The following is a 15,653-nucleotide window of genomic DNA, read 5'->3' as shown; positions in this document are numbered from 1 at the left end:
ATGACAAAGAAAACTTGGTAATATTTTCTCGGATTTAATATTTTAACTATCCTTGTTCATCTATTTATTTGCGTTATAAACATCCGGTATGGCAGAGGAGAGAAAAGCATGTGTGTCTCCTGTCACAAGTTTCCTCCAAAACATTGATTTAGTGAGACGACAATTAAGAGGTAATTATCCAAAATTTGAAAGAAGAGTTTTTTATCTTTTAACGTTAAGAGTTGATATTTGTCATAAAAAAATAGCATATCAAATACTTGATAAATCTTTATTTTATGATGTTATGACGTATTCCTTTTACCACATTTTTGTATCAAAGAATTTCGCATCGTTTGACACACTCTTTATTTTACGACAGATGACAGCACTCACCGGAAAGACAATGAAAACTTTGATGCTGAAAAACTTTGGAGTGAAATGGGTAAGTGATAGCTGCAGGTCTGTAGGGCCAGGTCTGAAAAAGTTCGAATCGACAACCTGGGAGCTACAGTGCCTTTTTTGGTAAAAAAAAAAATAATTGCAACTCAACCACACACAAAAAATTGCGCTAGTTTTGGACTAATTAATCTTATTTCCAAACACATTCTGTAGAAACATTTGATTCCCAAATATTCCCTGGACACTTCACTTAGTATCGATATCGTCACTTTACTTGCCTCAAATATTCTTTTAAACACAATCACCAGCCCCATGAAGTTAGGTGGTGCAGTTTGTTTACATGTAAAAATGGCAACTCTCGATCTGACGTGAAGTTAACAAGCTTTATTATCTGAGGTTGGATAGCGTGCTTAGGAAAACGTCTGAGGCAAGTAAAGAGATGATATCAGTAGTAAATTGCAAGAAGAATCTAATGGTAGTGCTGAAACGAATGTTCGAATATTCGCGAATGAATAGTAAATTTCTAATATTCGAATGTATATTTAGCATTAGAATATTCGATCACATGTTTAACACCCATATTAAGCACTGTAAACTATGCAGCATCGTGTTACTTTGTTACGATGGAAAAGAGAAGCTGGAAACATTTTACTCTGATTGAAAGTAAAGACAAGCCATCTATGACTGCCATGCTTGGTAGAGTCTATTACTTAACCGAGTAATAAACTCTTCCGTCATGCTTGTTTATCTTGAAAGTAAAAGCAGGGTTTACATCGAACAGAGACAAACATTCAGGATTTATCAATTCATAATAGACGCTGAAAAAATAATTTGCTTAAATGGTTGAACGATTGTGAGCTACGGAGAGTTAATAATGAAAGGTACATCGAAAGTTTTTTTTTTTAAAAGATACCTCGATATACTATATCAAACATGGTGAAAATATTTGGACTGACTTACGAAGTTACGTATCGGTCTCACACAGGTGTTAGGACTGCAGTATATTATTAAAGAAGTAATAAATCCTTTGATTGTAGTTGATGGAAATTTAAAAATCAGTATATTATTATTTGCATAAAAAAATAAATGTGCATCCAATTCAATGGATACTCATGCATTGTCATTTGTCAGAGTGTCAACTTCGAACTGACGTGTTTAAGCAGTCTACACATACACCTACTTAGTAATACCAAATATCAAATATGATACGAATGTTCGAATACGAATCGAATAGCACTCATGAATATTTGAATACTGAATTATGGTATTCGTTTCAGCACTATGAAAATAATAAATAATGGTTTTCATAGATATTCTCAAATGAAACAAAATAAAATATACAATAAACATTTGTATAATTTGTTGCTGTTGTTTTTAAATGCATAGTCACGTACTTAAATTATTAAGACAATAGTTTGTAACATACACATACACGAACATGGCCTGAGCAGTTTAATTAGTCGACTATTAATCCACCATAAACGAAACCGTTAAATAATTAGTTTTTATTGTAATTATCTATAAACAAAGATGCTTAATAAAACCAAGTCCAAGTCTTTTAAATATTTGTTTGATTCATATATATATATGGAAACTACTACGAAATGTAACATCGAACAGGCAATTTGCTCCCGACGCTTCTGACATGTATAATGTGTGGAGAGTGAATATTTCTACCTCCTGTGCGGGGAGACAATACATAATATTACATAATAATAACTGCTTAGGTATTTAATTATCACTATAATTAAAATCAGGGGATCTCGCATAGAGAAACTCAAATCGGTAAGGCTACCGACAAATGGATAATTAGAAGAAGTAGACTGATATAACACTTTATGACATGTCATTCGTACTAAAAAAAAGTTGTTACAATTATTATAAAGATATAATTCATAAAATGAATATATTTCTATACATCTATGCATTGAAATATATGCATGAAAGTAGCATTTGAAAATTATTTAATATGTCCAACCCCTTTAAAATTATAAAGTATTAAATTCATATATCTATAAAATTCTTACATTTTTGTATATTTATAATGCGAAATAGTATTAAAAGTATTAAAAACTATTAAGTAGTATAATTATGATTTTTATAGGGTATGTTTTCTCTTAGAGAAAACGTACCCGGGTACGTTTTCTCCTGGAGAAAACGTACCCTATAAATTGGGTACATTTTCTCCTGGGTACGTTTTCTCCTGGGTACGTTTTCTCCTGATACCGTTGGAAGCATCCTCAGGTAGTGTAAATACAAGTTTGTTCAAACCATTATCCTCAGGTGAAGGAAGGGGCAACAACAGGGGATCAACTTTTTAGGAATAGGAATGACATAGGACTATATAGAAAAAAACTCTTTAAAATCTTCTTCTCAAAAATCATTTGGTTAGAAAAGCTGAATCTTGTGTGGAAGCGTCTTTGGGTACAATGTATAGTAGATAACAGTTCAGGATTTTTTCATGATTTTGTTTATTTTATTTTTTTTTTGGGGGGGGGGGGGTGCAAATTTTTACATTAAAATAAAGGAAGAAAAATCTTCAATCTTCTTCCCCAAAAATCATTTGGCTTGAAATATTTTTTCTTTGTTTGTACCATCCTCAGACAGTGTAGATTCAAGTACCGGTAAGTTCAAATCATCAGCCCCAGAGGTAGGGTGGGGGCCACAATAGAGGTCAAATTTTTATATACCAGGTAAGAGGCAGACACAGCTTGACAATTAATCATTTGGTTTATAAAAGTTTCAAAACAATTTGCTTTCACTCTTTAGAGGTGATGTAAGTCTGCATCACCCAGACATTTGTGTTATGTATCTCCAAAATAAACAATGGATGATAATGAGATTTAGGTGTGTGATTCAGAATGGCAAAGCTTCTGACTGCCATCTTTAAAGATGATTTTCAAGTTCATAGAGCATAGTTTTTAATCACTAAAATTCTCATTATTCTCACTTATACACACTAGCTTTGCCCAAAGGGGACGTGAGCCCTCTGTTAATTGCATATAAGGTGGAATAACACATCATCACATGTTGGGCTTGTGATCCATACATCTTGAGTTCAAATCCCGCAGGGGCTTTTGTTGTTACTTACTAAATTGATTCATTTAGGTTTTCATTTTTTATCCCAAAACTGCAAATTTTTGGCTTATTTGACATATGTACAATTTATTTATCATAGTATACTTTTAATTTTAGTGACTATTTCCATGTGTGTTATTCCACCTCATAAATGGTGTGGCTGTAGGATCAAATGTACTTAGTAACTATATACTTTAAATTTTATAAAGCCTAAAGATTATAATTAAATTAATTCAATCTCTGTTTTACACAGTTGATTTTATGATTTATTTAATATGTTATTAAACCTTTAAACAAATGTATCCATCAAGGCATGTGCAATTTTCACTGGTAAAAATAATTTATCTTCTTGTCAATTTATTTGCTTACAGAGAAGATATTCAAAGTTATCTCCCATGAAGCTACAAAAATTTCTATGGCTTTCTGTGGAAGTCCAGCACCATCAGATAAGGTATCAGCTACTTAAAGATGAAAAGAATTCTGAGGCAGACCTATACTCCTTGTTAGTGTATATGTGTACACACTTCAGTATCATTTCAGGAATGCAGTTCTCTGTTCAGTCAAGCAGAAAAGGCCATTCTAGCCCTTGTCTCCCTTTTTTACACCCTGCCAGCATCCCAAGGTACACATTACTCATCATCTGTGATTTTTTGATAATTGATAAGATTAAGGCTTAATTAATTAACCAATGGATTTTTTCAAGGTGGGTGATAAAAAATATTTAATTAATCTTTTATTTGTATTTGTAAAGTTTTTTTTAGAACTGCACCATTTAGGAATTACTTTTTTAGTAATATGCCTTTCAGCTTTATGATATAGCACAGTATTAATGCTCCAATGCTATGATGCTAAAAACTTTTGTCAACTTGGATTTTAATTTGTCTTTTGTTTGAATCACTAAGATCATCAGATTCAAATAAGACCAGATATGCCTACTTTTTTACATCTTATTATTAATTGTCATTTATATGAGTATGATGTCATGAACTGCATTATCGTATAGATCATAATCAGTTTTAAATTAGCACATCATTACAATATGCAAGCAAAACACTTGAAGTCATTATGCCATGTTTACAAAAAAGAAATCAATTGTTCATGTTTGCGTTTCACATTTTTAAATGAAAAAAACCGTGTAGGATCAATTGCTTTCATCAAATTATGAATACAAGAAGTGGTTATAAGATGGATAGAGCATACTATTTATAAGTCAGTGGTAAACAATAATTTGACCTGTATGTGAATTCAATCCAATATTCATACTTACATTTCCCTTCATTTATATCTTGGGCTCTAATATTAGCATAAACATTATAGTTATCTCCCTTAGACCTAATAATGAGTAAGCTCATAACTGAAAATTATACCAACTTTCAAATTAATTAATATTCACAGTGTCTCAAAACTGTATAGGGACCAGTTGGCTTAGAAAAAATGAATAAAATGAATTAGATGTGTATCTTTTAAGATATATTGCAGGGTTTTTTTCTGTATGTATGTGAACCTTTGCTTGTTATATTACAAGATTTAATGCCTCTTTTTGTTATGTTTTGCAGGGTTGAGATTAATCAAGTCAACAAAAGATACAGTGTTATCTCTTCTGGATAGTATGAGGGAGTTGATTTCTAACATTCAAGAGGGATGTGCAGGGTATGCAATGCAGATTTTATTATTGTAACAGATGAATATATAAATGAATAATTTAATTCTGGTTGTAACACATCATTTGATTGGCTAAATAAGTTCATATATATCGTATATTATAACTTGCCAACATCACAATACAAGGCGGGTGCAAAATGTATTGATTTAATCCCCTTGACATTATGTTTAAATTTTGTACAAATTAACATCATTTTACTATGCAATAGGCCTTATTTATTAGTAGAAAATTATTTAAATTATAAGGAATAAATTTATTGTCTACCTACGTTATACGAGTATAACATAACTTGGGACAGTTTATGCTATATTTTAAAGTGCCTCAGGGTTTATGAAGTGTAAACTGCCCTAAGTTATGTTATATCATATAACATAGGTAGAAATTAAATTTATTCATTAAATCTAATATGATGAAATAAAATCTTATGTATGAAAGAATGAAAGGATCTAATATGATAGATTATAATCTTATGTATGAAAGGATTTAATATGATAGCTTACAATCTTATGAATGAATGGATCTTATATAATAGATTTTAATGTTTTGCATGAATGAATCTAATCCTATGAATGAATGGATCAAATATGCTAGATTATAATGTTTCCATGAATGGATCTAATATGATAGATTATAATCCTATGTATAAATGGCTCTTGCTTTCACAGAAATCAACAACAGCTACAATCTACTGGGACTGTCTGGCAGGATGCCAACCTGTTTGCCAGTATGCCAAAAAGTGAGGAATTGTGAAATCTATTCTTAATGTTGTTAAATTGCAATTTTTCCTCTGTTTTCTCATCTGGTTTGGATTTCTGATTATCAATGAAAATCAGATTATGTGACCACCTTGGTCAAAATTGATTGGTTTGTTGTTTGTCAGATGATAAAGATGCCGTAGTGAGGGAACTGAAAACTTGCTCTCAGCTCATTAAAGATGCCTTGGAGGAGATTGAAGAGGTAGGAACAGGGTCTGTAGTAGGGACTCAGTTGTTTAACATTTTTTATAACGGTTATTTTATCCAAGGCAGCAACTACTTCTTAACACCGACCAGAGGTATTATTAATATTTCTGTCAGATAACTGATCATCAGAGTGACAGCTTTAGATACTGTGACTATAGTCCAGTGTGGAGACTGGGCGGTATGATAACTAAAAGACCCTCTATACAGTGGAGAGTTCTACAGTGTAATATATTCCATGATAGAGAGTTCTAATATGTTCTATGATAGTTTTGTGTAAAGTACAAATTATAGTGTTTGACATGATATTAAATTAATTTGAAACAAATTCAAGGATTTTATTATTGCAAGCCCGAGCAATTGAAAAGTTGATTTGCATTTACTTTCCTCCATATAAGTACACGTACTAAGGTTATGTGATTTCTGATGGTCATCACTTTATAGTCTATGAACATGTTTCCTATATTTATTGAAGACTATTAACTTCCTCATATTTACAAAATCATTGATAATTTGATATTGAAGAGGGTTCATAAAATATTATATAAATAGTGCCTGTTTGGGAGGGTAACAGTTGAAACTGACACCCCGAGAAAACCATTGTCAACCGACGCGAAGCGGAGGCACTATTTATTTTGTTATACTGAATGTCTTAATTTTTCAGAAAATTTTACTGCTTTTATATAGGAATAACATCAATTCTACAGCGAACCGTACGCGCATAATTTTCGCGCATGTAACATTTTTTAATGTTACCCGTTGCTAAGGGCGTTACTAACGCTGAGGGTAATAGAAAATATTATTAACTGCGTCTTAACCAATCAGATTTCAGTATTTAACATGAAAGTATAACAATAAACATTATTAATTGATATCATCAAAGGGGTTAATTTGTACCTTATTAATGATTTGATTTATACATACAATGTATGTTATAATCCTACAGGCCATTGAGGGGGATGGTATCCAGGACGATTTGTGTGACCTTGACGAGGAGGGGGGTGGGGAAGGGGGAGCTCAGTGGACAGAATCAGACAAAGCTCTGACCAAACCCTGTGTGGGCCTCATCAAAACCACAAAATCTCTCATCAAGAAAGCCACAGACTGTGTCCAATCAAATGGCCTGACTCAGCGGCCAATGGAAATCCAGGAACTGGACAAACTGGCGGAGCTGTCGGAGAGGCTGAGTCCCTCTGTAGATGACCTGATTATGGACCTCTACCCTCCTGTCGACCTGTGCAAGGTCCAAGAAAAAGTAAGCAAAGTGGTTGATGACACCCTTTATTATCTTATCAAGCCAGTTGGAATGCTGAAACAGTGACAACTACTAAATTTAGATTTAAACTATATTTTTAAGATAAATATCTATTTAATCAGTATTATGTTTCAACAAATTTCCATTATTATAAAGCAATATAAAATAACTTCAATACCATCCACTACTTTTGAAATACATGTATTTAAATTCATTACCAAAAAACAATAGTTACCTTTTCTTGGTGAATATACTTTAGATTAATTATATGCTGTTTACTTGAAATTTCGTAGTTTATATTTCATTTATTTTTTGGATTTAAGGGAAAAACGTTATTTGAGATCCATCAGACAGTCTTGGGATTTTTGAGGTAACTTATCAGATACACCTATTCCTGTAAACTAGCAGACACAATATCTTAGGGAAATCAAATATGATATATATATATACTACTGTGGGAAATCTGATGTTAATGTTTTCTTCCCCTTCCAGATCCAGTCATATGACGGGAGAGGATGATCAGAAGTGGCTGGAGTTTTTGTTGAAAGCAAACCAGCATAACTATGACAATATACTGAAAGTAACCTAAAGATGCATGGAGTTTGTTTGTATTTTTAACATTTCAACATGTACATTAAGTTGCTTTTATTACCAAAATAAAATAAGATTTAAATAGTAATTAAAAAATTGGTATTTAAAACCTAATTTTTTTTTTATAAATAACAGAATTTTTTTTAAAAATCATATATATAAAATAGATTTTATAATGACACTGAAAGATTTGACAGTAGACACGGCCTAAATAAATCCTGTCCATGTAAGCGATGTCTTCTCTGATGCTTTCTTTACTATTTGTTTATTTATTTATTTACTTAAAGATTTATTTTATTGCGCTAAGAATTTTCTATATTACTTCAATTTTCTGGTGAAGATGAAAGTTCATTTTAATGTAAATGTTTTTGACAAATTCAAAAAATACTGTTGGTCTCAACCCCTTCTAAGTTACTTTATCGTTTACGATATTTTGAAATGATATTTTAAAACATCTATTGTAAGCATGGTCAACGATTGTTGATACATCATTTCAAATCTATGCAAAACTGTAGCTAGCTCTATGGGAAAATCGGGTTCTCGTCAACCCGATTTCTTGTAGAGCTACTGAAACAATTCTGTGGCTATATGTTTGGTATTATACATTTTTTTATCGATACCATTTCACCATCGTTTACAACTATAATTATTCTGATGTTATATCACATTAAGTGATCATACTCGGGTGTCGATAATGTCGATTTTGACAAAATCAAAGCAGATTAGCATTTTTGTGCGTTTTCTAGCCAGGGAGGGTATTGGGTTTAATGGTAAAGGCGGAACCCCTGCGCATGCTGTATAGACCAAACATTAACCATCAACTCTAACTATTGTAAATATTTTAGATACTTAATTTTCTTTCATTATTTAGTATAACTTTATCCTCTAACATTAAAAACCGATACGGGATCTTCACGCAGTCGCACAAAACTGTACAGATTGGTAGTAAACTATCAGGAATTGTGTTGAAATGACACCACACTTAAACAGTATTCTGTACAAATCGGTAGTAACTTGCCGGTGTATTTGTATTGAAATAACACCACGCCTATATAGTGTACTGTATAATTCGGTAATCTGCCAGTAATCGTGTTAAAATAACACCGCAATATTATAACATACTGTACAGATCAGCAATAACTTGAACTGCCAGTATTTGTTTCAATTGAAATATTCACACTTATATAGTATAGTGAGTGCACTGTTCTTGTGCTACATGTACATTGATTTAAGGTATTCGATGTATAACGACCACATTTTGTACCAAATAAATGAATGGTCCGATATTCTTAATCATGATATCATTTTGAAGGTGTTATAAAATAAAAATAGTCCACCAAAGGAATTTTCAAAATATTGATTATGGTCCAACTAATTACACCTGGAATTTTGAATTGAAGTCTATGGGCAACGTATGTTTTCTTAAGATATTGTAAAAAGTAACTTAAAATTCGCAAAACGCTCTTGGTCAATACATGCATAAACTTTCTCTTTATTAAAATATGAAATAAAATGAATCATTTACCGCAGATATTTTAACGAAGTTAAAATTTTCTTTTTTTATTCAAGGATAGATAACTCTTTAAAAAAAAATTAGGTGCAAAATGACCGGCTCCTTATATGTTGTCTGTCATGTGAATTTGGTTCATTTCACTTTGATAGTTATCTAGCAATAAATATTTAACTAGTTTAAAATGATTCAAAATTGTTCAATATCCCTCCATTATACATTGAATACCTTAACGAGTCATTTGTGACTCAACATACGTGAGGAAGGAAGAAAAATCAAATAACTCGGCTTGAACTCCTCAATATACTACCTGGTAGCGTTATAAAAATAGTGGACGCTCTTGAATTGTCTTAATTTCGTTTAAAATACACGTTATTTCACCGAGGACAGCCAAGAAAGGCATTTTCGGAAATACTTGAGGAATATTTTTTTATTTTATTTTTCCGTCTGTCCGTAAACTTTTCACATTTTCAACATCTTCTCAAGATCTACTGCACCCCTGCGAATGTGTTCGGAATTTTTTCTTTATCGTTGCTATGTATGTAATAAATCCAGAGGTGCTCGAATGAAAGTTCACGAGACTTCACCGAGATTTGTTCAGTTCCTGTGAAATTCGAGCGGAAGTATAAGTGTTCGGATAATATTCTCAAAATACGTAAGTACTGGTCGATTTTCATATCATATTCTACTTTGATTTATGTTAAAACATCAACATCCTTTAAGATGTATGTCTTATTTCACCGTCTAGCGGTTATTTAAATTAAACGATGATATTCAGAACAGAGTTATCGTTCGTGGTCAACCACGTGTATAGTGGTTGATAATATAAACATTGGGTTGCTTAATAAAATCATAGCCACGTTTGATGCTTGTGGTGTGCAATACCTTGTTTTTTTAAAAAATAATGGGTGAATGTATTGCATAAAAACATAGTATATCGAGCCATTTTCAAGGAACAGTCTGCATAAAATAGTACAGTCTGTTTCACTATTGATGTTATTACTAGGTCAGGCGCGGATCGAAAATTAATTCTAGGGGGGGGGGATCTCTACCACGCATGTTAATTGTCGCAACAGCAGAAAAATAGCTATTTTTTGTATTGTCACATTTATTTCTAGAACACATTTTATCCACCAATTAATGAAGATAAAATTTAAAATCAATAAACCTCTAGAATTTATATTTGACTACAAGTACATAGATTCTCTTAAATAGACTATAAACACGAGGCACGATTTTTACTGCGAAACTGAAAGGGTCAAATAAACCCACGTGGTCTAAAATTTAAATGACAATAACATTCGCAAGGGTGTACTGGGCCAATTTCAACCAAACTTGGCACAAATCATCCTTAGGCAAAGGGGATTCAAAGTTGTGAAAATTAAGGGCCACACCCGTTTTCAAGGGGAGATAATTAGAAATTAATGAAAAATTACGAGACATTTTGTGAAAATCATTACCCCCGGGGGTAGGGTGGGGCCACAATGGGGGGTCGAAGTTTTACATAGGAGTATATAGAGTAAATCTTTTAAAATCTTCTTCTCAGAAACTAATCAGCTAGAAAAGCTGAAACTAGTGTGGAAGCATCCTCAGGTACTGTAGATTCAAAGTTGTTAAAATCATTACCCCCGGGGGTAGGGTGGGGCCACAATGGGGGCTCGAAGTTTTACATAGGAATATATAGAGTAAATCTTTTAAAATCTTCTTCTCAGAAACTAATCAGCCAGGAAAGCTGAAACTTGTGTGGAAGTGTCCCCAGGTAGTGTAGATTCCAAGTTGTGAAATTCATGAACCCGGTGGTAGGGTGGGGCCACAATGGGGATCGAAGTTTTCATAGGAATTTATATAGAGTAAATCTTTTAAAATCTTCTTCTCAGAAACAAATCAGCCAGGATAGCTAAAACTTGTGTGGAAGCATCCCCAGGTAGTGTAGATTCCAAGTTGTGAAAATCATGACCCCCGGGGGTAGGATGGGGCCACAATGGGGGTCGAAGTTTTACATAGGAATATATATAGAGTAAATCTATAAATTTTTTTCTCAGAAACTAATCAGCCAGGAAAGCTAAAACTTGTGTGGAAGCATCCCCAGGTAGTGTAGATTCAAAGTTGTGAAATACATGAACCCCGGGGGTAGGGTGGGGCCAAAATGGGGGGGTCGAAGTTTTACATAGAAATATTTAGAGTAAATCTTTAAAAATCTTCTTCTCAGAAACTAATCAGCCAGGAAAGCTGAAACTTGTGTGGAAGTATCCTCAGGTAGTGTAAATTCAAAGTTGTGAAATTCATGAACCCCGGGGTAGGGTGGGGCCAAAATGGGGGGTCGAAGTTTTACATAGGAATATTTAGAGTAAATCTTTAAAAATCTTCTTCTCAGAAACTAATAAGTCAGGAAAGCTGAAACTTGTGTGGAAGTATCCTCAGGTAGTGTAGATTCAAAGTTGTGAAATTCATGATCCCTGGGGGTAGGGTGGGGCCACATTGGGGGGGGGGTGTTAAAGTTTTACATAGGAATATATAGAGTAAATCTTTAAAAATCTTCCTCTCAGAAACTAATCAGCCAGATGATTCTTTATAATTGTTAAGGCTTTGGCTCCAGGACAATTCTTCGGCCTCACAAGAAGTTTTAGAGTTTGATGTAGCTTTATATCCCATATATAAACAATTATTAAGGAACTTTTTGAGAACTGCAATACTCATCATGTGATATGACTATAAAATCATCCTGTTAGAAAAGGGACTAATGATTATAAACATAAGAATATCCAAGGGGAAAAATGGATTTTATTTATACAGGATCTACATGTATTATTGTACATTGTCCAGATTGTTTGTATTATGACTCCATTAAGCTGATTTATCATACCTTTTGTTCCTCAGGTGAGCAATATGACCCATGGGCCTCTTGTTTATATTCTCTATATTTGTTTTTTCCATCACTGTCTAGACATGATGGAAAGACCCAAAAACAAAAATAAAGGAGGTAAAATAAAATATATAATCAATATTTGCTCATACGACACACAACCTGTAGGCATTATTTTACTCATATTCTATAAACTAGTAACGATACTGATCAGTTCAAGTGGCTGAACAGTCATAACGATTTTGACAATTCAAACCTCCGAAAAGAGGAGTTCTGTGTGAAATATGGGAATATAAAATTAAATTGAATTTTATATCTATAACTTTTTTAGTCATTCCTGATAAAAGCTTGAAAAATAAAAATAATAAAACAAAGATTAACCCTAATGGTTTATTTGTTTACCATAACATTTCCTTCTATCGTACAACACGATTGGTTAGCGTCACAATGTGGCGGATGTCAAAACTAGTTATTCCACAGAGAAATTTTAATTTGTGAAAAAATAAAACCCAATTATTTTTCGGATTTTTCTAAATTCTGTACAACGTTATTCCAGAAGATTTTTTGTCCATTTTTATTTTTTGTCCATTCAGCATGTCCGATAGATTTTAGCAAGACCTTCAGGGATCTGGTGATGTATTCAGAGCGGATGTCTTCCAGTAAAATGAGAAACAGTTTGCCATCACCCCCTTCCGCCAAAGTATGACTCGCAATTGCTGTCTCGTATCTGCCCCACTGGTCATCCATGAAGTTGTTCGAAAGAACCAGTATGAACTTTCTACTGAAATCTATACTTTCGAGAACATCTTCGACATACACCCCGCCTGGAATGATATCTCTCTCGTGCAGACAGAGTTTGTAGTTATGTTTCCTTTCTACGTGTTCGACCAGTTCCGCCATGATCCATTTCCGGTCACGTGTGTTGTATGCGACGAAGCCATCGTAGAGGAAGTCGTCGCGCAAGTTTACCGGCGGAGAAGTAAGTTTGTTGTACTTGCATGCATGTATATAATACTTTATATCCCATCTGTATCTCCTAACTACGATAAAGGAGAGTGCTACAAGGCATAACACACCGGCTATAATAAGGGCCATCACCACGTATTGATTCAGCTCATGGCAGTCAGCGGTATCAAAGTCGACGAGGGGAACCTCCTGCCATTGTGTGGGCGTGTTACATATGTACAGAGAGGCGTTGTCGGATGTTCTTTTCATATTGTTCTCATACCATAACTTGAACCACTCCAAACTACAGACACAATCGAAGGGGTTTGATGAGAGATCAATCAAAACATCACTCGTATCCCAGAGAACCCTTGGTAAAGATTCAAGTGTAACTGATGTAAGCGCATTACTCTTTAAAGAGATATACTTTAATTTGCCAAGGAATTGAAAGGCTTCAGCATGCAGAGACTGAATTGAATTAAAGCTCATATCAATCGACGATAGCAATGGAAGATTTGTTAAGGTGGGGACGTTTTGTATGTTACAGTTTAGGATAGACAGGGAAGTTAGATTAGTCAGCTTAGAAAGCATCCTTGATGTGTTTACAAGAGATAGATTTATGTTATTCAGTGATAGATTTTTCAAAAAGGGATTGTAAAGAAGAAAAGTATAAAAATCAACCACATTCATGTATCCCTTTACAGTGTTTCCTATTGAAAGCTCTCGTAGATTTAGGGTTGCAAAAGCAAACTTGTTCACTTCTATGACACCCAAAAGCTGTTCTAAATATAGATATGTCAAATCCTTAAAATATACAAAAGCAAATGGCAGAATAATCTTAATGGGATTCAGAGAAAGATCTAATTTGACCAAAGCTGTTAAGCAATGTCCGTAATCTTCGAGTAAATAGGTCTCCGAGATTCGATTTCTGCGGAGAAGTAGGTTCTCTAATTTCGGATAAAAAGGATTATTTAAACCATTGCAAGGCCTCGGGAATTCTGGAAGGGAGTTCGATGACAGATCCAAAGTTTTTAGAGTCGGCAATCCATACGAAGAAAATTGTTCTATGGCGTTTTGGCTCAAATCAAGTGTTTGCAGATAAAGAAGATTTTTAAAACTCTTCATTTCCACTTTTCTAACCTGACTTTGTTGCATAATAAGGTCTGTCAAATTTGAAAACCATTTGTTTTCCAAAAAATTATATATAGCGTCTAAAGTATACAACAAATTTCCCGACAGGTTCAAAACCTTAAGGGTCGAGTACCCCAGTTTCTCAGTACAATTATCTAACATGGCGTTGTATAACTTATTACTGGAAAGATCCAACATCTCTAGTGATCTCAATGGTTCTAGAGTAAAGGTAGAAATTCTGAAAATATTACATTTATCTAGAGCTAAATTCTTCAAGGTAAGGTTTTCTACAGGACGAAAGAAATCATCGGAAAGAGAATACAATGGGTTCCCCGACATAACCAGAGACCGAATCGAGGCTGGGAGACCACTTGGTATATTGCTGAGATTTCTGTAAGAGCAGTCTGCGGTGTCCAAACCCCGACAGAAACAGACGGAGTCCGGGCAGTGTGACGCTGAAGCCATTTCATCTGGTGTACACGTATGTATGACCAACAACAGAAAAACTGTCAACGTCCGTAAATACTTCATAATCTGTCTATCAAAAGAAAGGTAATGAATCAACCGTGACAGAAGTCATAGCTAATGAGTACGTTAAAAAGAAAAACAACAACCCCCCCCCTCCCACCAAAAAAAAAACAAAACAAACAAAAAACAAATAAGATAAAAATGAGGACAAGACAGGACATTCTTTAAATGTCACTTGGACTGTTATCCCCTTAGTAAATGTACCATATTAAAATTTATTTTAACGTATCAATGAAAATGTGAATCGCTGTCCGTTAAAAGCTGTTAAAAAGATTAAACAGCTGAATCGCCGGTCTATGAAAACAATTTTTTATAAGGCAGACTGTTATATATGAAAAACTTTAACCTCCATTGTTCATAAAGTATAATAAAATTAAAATAGAGCAGCAAGATTTTAAATTATCTTTCCTTGTAATAATCAAAATGGTAAATGATGAGTTAAGTGTTGCCTTACCGTCCTTTCTGTTTCCTTGGTTCTGTAGCGTGGTTATTGTGTCCGTCACGGAGTCGTGTCCGGGAAGGAAAACATAAAATGATGTTAATTAAGATTGACAACCCAGTACAAGTTTATTTGTCATTGTTTTCAACAGGAGGATATATTATTATGTGTTTGTCAATATATATTGTCATTAAAAATGAATGCTAATAAAATCTTGTTATAAGCATCTCTGTATTATACACAGGAAATCGCCCACCTGTTCTGAATGTTTACTATCGAACTGAAGATACAGTGTTGGTGTATCCGTTCCGTT

General features: G+C 33.6%; 2 protein-coding genes across 3 annotated transcripts; one reads left to right on the top strand and one right to left on the bottom strand.

Annotated features, from left to right (window-relative positions):
* The first annotated feature begins 35 nt into the window (after positions 1-35).
* On the top strand, positions 36-8,012 carry LOC105325743 (cyclin-D1-binding protein 1 homolog). Its single transcript, XM_034482502.2, has 10 exons — positions 36-170; positions 359-421; positions 3,828-3,907; positions 3,997-4,078; positions 5,013-5,106; positions 5,785-5,855; positions 6,000-6,076; positions 7,025-7,333; positions 7,657-7,703; positions 7,826-8,012. Exons 1-10 carry the CDS (start codon positions 89-91, stop codon positions 7,920-7,922), a joined length of 1,002 nt encoding a protein of 333 aa, XP_034338393.2. The 5' UTR covers positions 36-88; the 3' UTR covers positions 7,923-8,012.
* Positions 8,013-12,673: 4,661 nt separating this feature from the next.
* On the bottom strand, positions 12,674-15,528 carry Tlr4 (toll-like receptor 4). 2 transcript variants are annotated; one of them, XM_066077641.1, is made up of 2 exons: positions 15,356-15,528; positions 12,674-14,907 (listed from the first exon to the last, which is right to left on the bottom strand). In XM_066077641.1, exon 2 carries the CDS (start codon positions 14,902-14,904, stop codon positions 12,811-12,813), a length of 2,094 nt encoding a protein of 697 aa, XP_065933713.1. In that variant the 5' UTR covers positions 14,905-14,907; positions 15,356-15,528; the 3' UTR covers positions 12,674-12,810.
* Positions 15,529-15,653: the final 125 nt, after the last annotated feature.

Source organism: Magallana gigas, chromosome 3 (genome assembly GCF_963853765.1).
Source record: "Magallana gigas chromosome 3, xbMagGiga1.1, whole genome shotgun sequence".
Classification (NCBI taxonomy): Eukaryota; Metazoa; Mollusca; class Bivalvia; order Ostreida; family Ostreidae; genus Magallana; species Magallana gigas.
This window is presented reverse-complemented; position numbering and strand designations above follow the sequence as displayed.

Coding starts and splice junctions, on each gene's coding strand:
- LOC105325743 (XM_034482502.2), top strand. CDS start 89: ATGGCAGAGGAGAGAAAAGCATGTGTGTCTCCTGTCACAAGTTTCCTC. Junction 4,079..5,012: donor CACCCTGCCAGCATCCCAAG/GTACACATTACT, acceptor TATGTTTTGCAG/GGTTGAGATTAATCAAGTCA. Junction 5,856..5,999: donor GTTTGCCAGTATGCCAAAAA/GTGAGGAATTGT, acceptor GTTGTTTGTCAG/ATGATAAAGATGCCGTAGTG.
- Tlr4 (XM_066077641.1), bottom strand. CDS start 14,904: ATGAAGTATTTACGGACGTTGACAGTTTTTCTGTTGTTGGTCATACAT.